This window comes from Meleagris gallopavo, chromosome Z, assembly GCF_000146605.3.
Source record: "Meleagris gallopavo isolate NT-WF06-2002-E0010 breed Aviagen turkey brand Nicholas breeding stock chromosome Z, Turkey_5.1, whole genome shotgun sequence".
Classification (NCBI taxonomy): Eukaryota; Metazoa; Chordata; class Aves; order Galliformes; family Phasianidae; genus Meleagris; species Meleagris gallopavo.
Window position 1 is genome coordinate 45,094,890 of NC_015041.2, and position 10,832 is coordinate 45,105,721.

General features: G+C 40.2%; 1 protein-coding gene across 1 annotated transcript in view; it reads left to right on the forward strand.

Annotated features, from left to right (window-relative positions):
- Positions 1–27: 27 nt before the first annotated feature.
- ST8SIA4 (ST8 alpha-N-acetyl-neuraminide alpha-2,8-sialyltransferase 4) overlaps positions 28–10,832 on the forward strand; it is a 50,863-nt gene continuing 40,058 nt past the window's right edge. The window contains exons 1-2 of the mRNA XM_019610222.2: positions 28–32; positions 3,548–3,739. Of these exons, the coding sequence (XP_019465767.1) occupies positions 28–32; positions 3,548–3,739 (197 nt within the window). The remainder of the gene's footprint in view (positions 33–3,547; positions 3,740–10,832) is intronic.

Sequence of the window (10,832 nt, forward strand, 5' to 3'; positions counted from 1 at the left end):
GCACATCTGCGGTGCAGTGGGACAGCGATGCGGTGCCTCATAGCAGTGGCAGGTCATAGAATGACAGAACCACAGAATATCTTGAGTTGGAAGAGACCTGCCAAGATCATCGAATACAACTCCTGGCTCCACACAGCACAACCCAAAAATCAGACTGTATGAGTAGGGCTGGTCGTGCCTCTGCAGCTCTGGTGTGGTGTTCGGTTCTTGTGGCATTAAGGATTTTCACAACTTGCTGTAACTTTCCCTGTTGTTCAGTTTGGGTGTGATGCTTCTGCTGCAGTGTTGTGGCACCAGGATATTTGGAGATGTATGAAAGTGTAAAGTGTCTAAGCTGTGGGGTGCACAGAGGTTGGTGTGAATACAGAGCTGTGAGGGACAGTCAGTCTTGACCAGAGGTAGTGTATTTTTTAGCAGACACTTCTTGTCACATTAGGAGCAGGGTAAATGATACAGGAATTAGTCACTAGGTAAAACCCCCGTATTTGCCAGAAAAGTCCCCTACATGTTATGATGCATTCTATTTGACATTATTTAAGAGGTAGTAAGGAGAACCAATGCATTAACATTAACGAAAGTGTGTTTAAGCATAGGTATGTATGTCTTTAACAGTGCTTCAAAAGGCATCAGTGCCAAGTCACTGAGATACTCGCTTTGGTGGCAGCGGGATGTCCTATGCAGGGTGGAAGGCAATGGGATGAAGGCCCTTCTCACCCACTGTCCTGTACTTCACTGGTGACCACCTGCCACCACTGCTGGCACGAGGCTCCCTTCCTCTTGAAGGAAGGGCTCTCTGGTATTACATGAGTTGTTTCTGGCTGCCACACAGGAGATCGAGCTGTTTTTTCTGTGGGACATGTTACTTCCAGGAGCGCCAGGAACAGAGCTGTGAAGGCGGAAGGTGGTCTGTTTGGGGCTCTTGGTAGCACCACAGTTAGATCCCAGGCTATTTGTGTGATTCACAGGCATGTGGTGGTACTGTGCTTTCATAGTTGAGTTCTCACAGATGGTAATTGCAAGACTGTGCCCAATGTCCTCTTAAAGGTTATGTGAAGTAATGTGTGTAATGAAATATTTGTTACATGGAAGGGCTGTTTCCTACATATCATTGTCTTGGTATGAAATATGCCATTAAAGCTGTAAGGCAGTTACTCACATTCAATGAACCATGTTCAGGAGAAGAGACTGTTGTCCTGTGCTGTCCCAGTCAGGTTGGTCAACCAGAGGAAGCTGGCTTGGGGCTGGGGCTGATACCATCAGCCACACGTTGCTATTGCTCCAGGTAGGGATCACTGTGGTTCTGGGTGGTACAGGGAGGCCCAAATCCATTTCACACCTTTTTAAACAATGAAGAATTTTCTAGAGTAAACTGAGAATTTTATGTATTAGCTTATTTCATTTTATTTTAAGTAAAAGTTGAATGAACCAGTAACAGTAAATGGAGGGGAGCATGAAGTGAACACCCTTTGTATTCATGCTAGTACTTTAGTGCATAGGACCTTATTTTAGCTCATGAGAACATAATTCAACGTTGTTCTGCTCCACCGTATGAAAATCTGCGCAGTTCACTGCATGTGTAAATTACGAGTGCAGAAGACAATGACATTTGAAATGCAAGGGCATCATTTCTCCCTGAGTTGTGTCACCTGTGTCACTCTTAAGATACCTGCGGGATAGGACTTGGGGGACATCTGTGAGGTGCTTTTAGACCGGATACTTTCCCCAGATGCATTTTGGTAGTTTTTTGTTAGGTGCATACACTTGATCTTACTGCAATAAGATATATGTGGTTATCCATAACCATTATGGAAAATTTTAAGGGATAAAATAATAATAATAAAAAAGGATAGCAAAAAATATTAATATTACATTCTGACTATTGAATTCAGAGTGTCCAGTGTCATCCTCACATCCTGTGAATCAATTAGAGTAGGGAGCATGGTTTGCATGCACATCATGTACATACACAGTTGCTTACAGTGGTAGATTTTTCGGTAGGTGGCACTCTTACCTATGAGTCCGTGCAATGCTGGTGCTGCAGTGTGCTGGCATCGGGGAGGGAGGGAGACTGCTGTTAGTGATGCTGGGCTGCTTTTGTCTTTGTTGGTTTGTTGGCTACAGAGTCTTCTGCAGTCGTTGCAGCTTTTGCAAATGACCACTGCTACAAGTTAAGTTAGCTTAATTAATGTCCCACTGAAGGATAGTTCAAGTTTTGTCTGGATGGTAATTTACAAAATCATTGAATCATAGAATGCTTAGAGTTGGAAGGGATCTTCAGAGGTCATCTAGTCCAGCTCCCTTGCAATGAACATGGACATGTGCAGCTAGATCAGGTTGCCCAGGGTTTGATTCAGCCTTGATCCAAATGTTAATGCTCAGTGTGGCTCCGTATTGTCATAGTTCTCATTAAGGACCAGGATCCAGTTGCTTCATGACTTACAGCCATAGGAAAACAAAAGCCAGCAATTGCCTAGATGACCTTCAGCCACACATCTTTAATCTTGGGTCCTGTTCGTTGAATGGCTGGTGATCAAGAGTTCTGTTGGCAAGCCAAGCGATGCCTTTATTGTTAGTGGTATTTCAGACCATGCTTATTTAACTTACAAAGACATTTCTGTACATTACTGTGATACATATTCTTTCTTCAATACATTCTGCATGGTAAAATGTTAAATCCAGTGATTTTGATATATTTACATATACATACACATTTGCTTGTGTATATATATATACATATGCATACATATACATGTATGATATATTTATGATTGACAGCTTTGATTGAACTGAGCTGAATGTCGCTTACAGGGAAACAGTGTGGAAGATAATGAAAACATACGGTGATAAAACACAATTCAGACGTAAGGCTTTACACTGTGCTTGCAGTGTTTTATCATTTGTTTTATTTGTGTGACCCTGTTGATGAATATAATTACAGTTGATAACATTTATGATTCTTCATCAGGTACTCTGTGGTTGTCAGCCACAACTTACTATGGTTCTTTCTTTACTCAGATAGCTACCACAATTTCAGTATGAGGTAAATGAAGAGGTTTAAGACAACTGAAATTGTTTGGATACACACATGCAAAAGTTTCATGAAAGGAAATTTTGTGTGGTTAGAGCCACTAAACTCCAAAATTCCACTCGTGAAAGTACTAGTGGGTGGGAAAGAGAGTTTGCAAGGCAATTACTGTGTGCAATGTGACCAATTGCTGTGGGAAAGATTGAAAGTTAACATTTAGTTCTTAGTTTAATGCTGGAAATTTGTAACACAGGAGTGCAGAATCTGCTTTGTACACCTGCTGAAATTTGGTGTAGATTCACAATTTGGAATTTGTTGTCTTTTTTTTTTTTATACGTATATACTTTTCATTAAGAACAAAAACATACTAGAACTCTTAAATGACACATTAAAGTGTTATATATAGATGTCTCATAGATTACTCACAGGGAGAGCTTACTTGGTGTGGCAAGTGGAATAAGAGAACGGGAGATAACTGCTTCTTTTTGTGAAGAAAAGGAAATAGAGCTGGTGCTTGTGAAGTAACGTACTTAAAAACAGAGCTAGCCTTGCCGTAACTGTCTTTTCTGTGTTGCATTGCAGAGATGGTGAGCTGAGTTTGAGTCGATCAATGATCAATAGCTCTGATAAAACAATCCGAAAGGGTGGTTCCGCTATCTTCCAGCATTCTGTAGAAGGTTGGAAAATCAATTCTACTTTGGTACTGGAGATAAGGTGAGTATCTTAAGTAACACACGGTTCAGTTCATATTACTATTGCCTACAGTTCTTCTGGTCCAGAACAAAGTCATTTGATTTACTGCTGCAGGTGGGTGTTTTATAACTGTACTCTTTAAAGGTGCAGTGTTAAATGCAACTAAATGCCATCAGGCTGCAAAGTAAAGTCAACCTTTGTAAGAATGAATAAAATGTTTTCACCTGGCTATGTCAGTCAGACCTTGACGACAGTATCTACATTATGCATGTTGTCAAGAACCCTCTTGGAGTCAGTAATGAGAAGCTGGCACTTTTAGAATATGATTTCCTCTCATCCTAGAGGACTAAAATAAGATAGATGTAGCCTGAAAGTGCCTATTTTTCTTCCTAACTACAAAGGGAGCTCAGGCATGTGACTTAGATGTAGAAGTCAAGAGCTGGGACATGAGGTGCTGACCTCCCTGAGGCTGGTCCGAGTCAGAAGGCATACATGGCCTGGTGATGTTGACAATCTCATACAGTTTTCCTTTTTTCAGAGACAGAGAGGCCAGAAAGAGCCTTAGGCTCGTATTGAATGTGGAAGCACAGTGGAAGAATTAAAGCAAATGGTAGCTCTGATGTGTCTTAACAGAGTGGGCCTACCCATGCTGGGGCCTGGGGGAAGAGCAAGTGAAAGCCTCCAAGTACTGTATTGCCATCATATCTTCTTTGTCTCAGTTAGTGATGTGTGCAGGCAGCAGGAGATGAATTTGGGCAAGACTTAGCAGTGTGGGGGGCTGAGAAACATGAAAGTAAACAAATTTTAACTGCTGTTGTTTATCAGAGTAGCCTTGATTTTTGGAATATTAGGATGCTAAATTGGAATTTCATCTAATTAAACTGTATTTTCAATGTGGTTGCTCTTTCTTCCTTTTTTTTCTTTTTTCTTCTTTCTTTTTCCTTTTTTTTTCAAAACTAAAACAAACAACAACAAAAAAAGGCCAGCTTAAAAAAAACCCTCAACTAGCAATCTTTCATCTTATGAAAACATGTCTTTTCTGAATGAGGAACTATGGAATTTTTTTATGACTACAATTATATGTTCTTAATTCTAAAACACGTAGAGAAACACAGAATCATAGAACCACAATGATTTGGGTTGGAAGAGGCCTCAAAGATCATCTTGTTCCAGCCCCGTTGCCTTGGGCAGGGCTGCCACCCACCAGGTCAGGCTTCCCAGGAGCCCATCCAACTTGGCCTTGAATGCCTCTAGAGCACACGGTTACCTCAAAAATGATTAATATGTACAAAGTGGTAGTAAAAGCAGTGAGCTGTGTTTGTCACCCCATTCTGGAGGTCCTCTGCTGTGACAGGTGAAGTGCATTCCCACTGCAGCAGAGAATGAGATTAGGGATGAAAACGGTAGCAAGAATTGAGTAGGCAGTGAACTATGCTGCTCTTGATACTTCGGATCCTGTAGCTGTGTCTCAGCTCTGCGGTGCACTGTGATGTCCTGTCCCCTGGATGGGCTCCCCGCTGCTTTCCAGGCTCATACCAGCGGGCATCTGGGAATCAGCCACCACGGATGCACTGCCAGATCTCAGCACTGAGTTTTTCCCAATAATCTTTTTTGTTACCTGTTTGGCCGGTGTGTTGGTCACGATATAATGGACAAGTTATGCTCTGAAAGTGGGCTAGGAAAGATATGTGATATTCTGTACCAATATCTAAAATTCATATGCATGTGACAGACAGTTTAACTTGGACAAATAGGAAGCAACTTCAGAAGAATACTGCAGAAATTTCAAATCATATATTATAGTTTTGACAATGAGAAGAAAACAGCACACTGTTTTTCTTGTGAAGTAAACTAACTTGGAAGCCACTGAAAGACTGTAAGTAAGAAAGAGGTAATTATCCTTTTTAGTTATCTATTTTTTGGAAAAATGAATTATCCTATTTTGGAACCATTTACAACCAATACATCTTTACTGCTCAAGCCAAACAACAAACTAGTAAAAACGTTACAATAGATTTTTGATTAAACTTAAAAGTGAAAACAAAGCTTGGGTTATGCTCATTTTTCACCTGCTTCAGAAGCAGCATAGATCATTCAGACAGAGGGTCAAACAATGGTGAATGCCCTTGAGGGTTTTTTTAAAAATCTGTAGCTACAAGAGTGTCATCTCAATCTACTCCAAAAGATGAGTTTCAAAATCAACACGTTTTCTGCATTGTTGGAGGTGGGGAAGTTCTGCCATTTAAAAGATAATTAATGAGCTCTGAATGATGTGAACATGTGGTATTTCTTAAAAAAGGTACAGTGAAGAATGCTTTTTGTCTCAGTAGTGCAGTGGGGAAAAATGTGTATCCTGAGCACAGTATATGAAAGGAGTCCATGCCACCTGCTAGTCCTATCCTTTCCAGAAATCATCTTTGCTAATATGCGTAGCATATTCAGTTATGGTATTCAGCATTGAGGAAGGGAACTTTTCCTGTACTTTCTCCTGAGGACCCCCTTGTGATACTTGTTCTGTTCCTGGTGCTGACTGAACAATACATGTTCTTCTTTCATTATTGCAGGAGGATTGCCATAACCTTTCTTCCCGATTTCAGCAGAAAGAAGCATCTTAACCTTAAATATTTGTACACTTAGGAATCTTTCAGGAATAACTTCAAGTGTATCTAGCAATCTCCCGTAGTGTTTTCATGGTTAAACTAATTCTTCAGCCCTCCAAAGAGCTTTACACTCACTGTGAAGACCATGAGAATGATTCATGCTGTTACTGCAACTGTTAATGTGAGGAGCGATACTCTTGTGGTTGAGCGTCATCCTAGCAAGTAACAGTAGGAGAGAAACGCTTTAAAAAAAGCTAGCACCTTTTGAATAATGTATAAAAAAGCTCATCACTTCTAAGCAGTAGAGAAATAGTTTGTGTAACTATTAGAGTACAACCTAGAGATATTTCATAAAACTGTTCATCACTCATAAACTGCAGCTACCTCTGTGTCTTACATCAGCTTGACACCCACAATGACTATTTTAAAACATGGAAAATATTTGTCAGTGAATTTTGCTTTGTGCGAGGACTGTTCTTAATGGTATGTCTGGACATTGCTGTCTGGCAGCTGGAATGTTATCCTTTGTTATTATACTGTGCTGCTTTCTCTGTTTGGTCATGTGTTGATTTTATTATTAGCTCAGGGTAGTGACCAGTTTCTGTCAACCACAAAGGTCATATAGGATCTTGGCCAGGTCATGCCTTAGTGAGTCAGTGAGTGAAAAGCTTCATTATCCAGACCTATAAAGGTTCTGCAGGGTGTCTGGTGTCATAGACTGCTTTCTCTTGGGACCCTGCAACCAGAAGAGATAGCGGAATGTAGCAGCTGTTTTGGGAGGCCAATGCCCTTTTGAGGAGATGCTAAGCAAGCATTAAAAGAAAGTACTAGGCTTTTTTCTATTATAGAGGAAGGAATGGTGATGTCATTAATTACAAGAGACTGTAGCACATTTGCTCTTTTACTGGTCACAGTTGCTGTAGTGGGAGAGAGATTTTTCCAACTGATGCTACCTACCGATTGCTGAAACTTCTTTGAAAAATAATTAGTAACTCTTGTGCCTGAGGGTAGAAGACTGCTTGCTTGACTCTCTCTCTGTCAGAATGATTTCAGCCGTGTGTAACGAAAACCCACCTTCTGCAAAATTGTGCGTTTTAAGTCCTTCCTATTCTTAGTAGAAATGTGAAGGTTTTCCTGGTACAGAAACAAGGAAATTTTGGTCACATAAGGGGCTGTCCCTTCAAACAAGAGAGGTGTGGCTGAGCTGATACAAGCCTCTCTGATGGAGGACTAATGCTAGCACCTCTGTAACTCGTATGAAATCATGTAATTACAATGTGAAGTTTCAGGATGGGACTTTATTCTTCCACTTATTTTTAATTAAACGTGGACATGTGTTTGTGTTGAAGGGAACAGATAGAGGTTTTGAATTTTGGGAAGACAAAATGAAAAAATGATGTGCGTCTAGGCTATATTCATCTCTTTACAAGGTGAGAAAGTGGAAATTTCCTTTCTGAGAAGTGTGAGAACTTCTAAGATGTTAACAGCATCATTAAAAAAAACACCAAAAAAAACAGAACAAAACACACGAAAAAGCACCATTGTAACTTCCCCTTCTGAAGAGTTTTGGTTATTATCATTGTTTATCTTTCAAGTTAATATGAAACAGCTATGATAAGCCACTGAATAGCAAATGATAGACACTGAATTGGCACTGGAATAGTAAAACTGCTCTGAAGCTTTTGTAGGAGCTTTCGTAGGTTTTAGAGCCAGCCATTGGCTGTTTCCTCCAAATTCTGAGACCTGCGAACTGGGGCTTTCCACTATGGTGACAATAAACATAAGAGTTTTTTCCTGCTCATTCCTTAACATCATTAAAAATTCAGTGTTCTCTGTAATTGGAGGCAGTTACTCCTCTGACTCCTTTCCTTTGACTCTGGCTTTCTCCATGCATTGAAAGCTGAGGTAATTCTAGCCTTCATATGTTAAGCAGCAGTTAGGTCATGCTATTTAAAAGTCCACTCTTCCTTTCGCTGGAAAGCTCTAAAGATTTGTAGCTCGATTATTGTAGCTCGATTAGTGTATGCTTCAGCTGCTAAAGTGACCTTTCTGGTCAAGGAGGAGCATAGTGCCCTCAAAGTAGTGAGTGGGGGTCAGCATGGGAACAGTCAGAAACTGCCTGTCAGCCAGCACTTGTGTTGGTTGTCTGTGGGCTACTGATTGCCAGGAATCTCTCCTGTATTAGATGCAGTATGCATGGTTTTAACAAATCCAAATCTCTAAGAATTTGCAAAATTATTAGGAAGAAAGCAAGTGAGAGTCTGCAGTGACTTAAGTGGAGTAAGAACTTCTGAGAGTGAGATGTTGCAGGCATATGCTAGTTGTATATCAAAAGAATTGTTTACATTGTTTTATGAAAAAAAAAAAGCAAGCATCAAACGAGACCCGAAATATCTAAAACTTGAAAAGCCTAACGTCAGTTTAAGAGAGATCTAAGACAGCAGTTTAGCTAACCATTTAGTTACCATTGTGATCAAAACAATATTTAGACATTTAAATAATTATTTCTGGTTAGTTTCTTTATGGAAGAAAAAAAAACCCTCCAAGTGTTTGTGGACAAGTAGCTACTGGCCTTTCAGTAATAAGTAGCTCTTTAGAAAAAGAAACAAACAAAAACTTTAGTTTTGTTAGCATGTGAAAAATATTCCATGTAGTTGGATGAAGCACACATTCAAAAAAATAACTGATCTTAATTTAGGAATCTCCATGTGATTGGCACACATAGAGCATAAAAAGGATGTCCTGGAAAGGAAAGAATTAATCAAACTGTTTGTAAGTATCTCTTTCAGTGCTGAAGGCAAGCAGAGAGTTGGAGAGCACTGCTCCTTTGGAGCAGGAGTATTTTTAGTGTCTTAAATAAAAACAACCAAACAAGAAAGAACTCTGCAGTAACATGAAGTCACAGCCTGCCCTTCTAGACAGCTGCAACTCCTGTTTGTCTTCAGAGGAGGCAGAGATGTTTGCACCTAAGTTGGCTTTGGTCAACGGGATTTCTGTATTTCTCTTTTGTCTGACTGAAACAATTTTTTAAAAAAGCTCTTCAAAGAAAGAATTGATTAATTGGCAAAAAAAAAGTATGCTTTGCCTAGTGTCCATTGTCCTTGGGGCTATCAACAGCTGAGGGCCACATTCTGCCTTCCATCTGCAGAGGGTGAAGTGATGTCAATACTTGCGGGAGTTAGACTGGAGTCACTGGAAAATTAAATTGTTTGAAGGCCTGAGTAAATCAGTTGGAGAAAGTCTGTAGGAAAGCAACAAGAAGTGTCAATGACCTCAAACACATGACCTGTACTTAAAAAAAGTATATATATATTTAATTGGATGTCTTCCTAGCTTCAGTTAAATGAAGGTTCTTGCCAAGAGTAAGCAATAATCTGTCCTCCACATGCAAGGTAAATGGAAAAACAGGCTTCAGTTGCTGTGGGAAATATTCACACCAGCACTTTGAATATTGTGCTCCAGTAAGGATAAGAAAGCACTGAAATTAATCAAGATCATGAATGGGTCTGTTGAGTCTGCACCACTGGGGAGGCTGCTAGGGCTAAGTTTGATAAACATATGCAGGGTGATGTTGAAAAAGATCTATCTTCAGAGGGGTAGGGTATGGACTAGGTGACCACTCAACCCTTCTGTTTCCATAAGGTAGTAGTTGGTGGCTTACCTCAGCTATCTACCTCAGTAGTGAGGATACCAGTCAGGCACTTCTCCAAATCCTGGGAATTCCTAGCCAGAAAAGCCTGGACACTCTGGTGTCAAGGCTTTCCAGCAGTGCCATGCACAGAGGAAGGATTTTCTCTGGAAAGGTATTTCAGATAGGGTTGTGGTCTACTTTGGCTTTCACTGACAGGTCATATATTAATGTTTATGACCATGGTTTAGAAATTTATTTGCAATCGTAGAAGTCAAGCATTTAAATGATTTTTTTTTTCCCCATAATTCACACAGTTTGGAGGAAAATGAGGAAGAGTTTGAGGAAGAGTTAACCACTGTGTAATTGTAAGTGTAGTTGCTACTAGTTCAAAGGCTAATTTTAACAAACTAAAGCTAAAAATGCATGTAAGTAGAAAGATGTCACCTCACTGCCCTGAAATAATACACTTTACATTGTTTGGAAAGCTATTCGAAGACGGTGCTATCTGTTACATATCCCTTGTCAGTTAACCAGGAGTTGTACTGATTGTTTAAGTATTACGAACATCTGGTTTTGGTCATTGAAGACAAGCCCCCAGGTCAACCACACTTTGTGACACCATGTTTGTGTAAGTCATGTAAACAGGTTGCAGACAGTTCCTTGGCTCCACATGAGCCTGAGCCACATCTGCCTCACCTGCCCACGAAGGGCTCAGTTGCAGTTTTATTCATCCAGACAAAACTTGAAGACCACCTCAAATGAAACAGTTCTGTTCCACATTCTGTCTTAAGGTTGCAGAAGCTATATCTGTGTCCAGTTCTGAGCTCCCCAGTAGAAAAAAAGACAGGGATCTCTTGGAAAGAGTCCAGCAGAGGGCCACAAA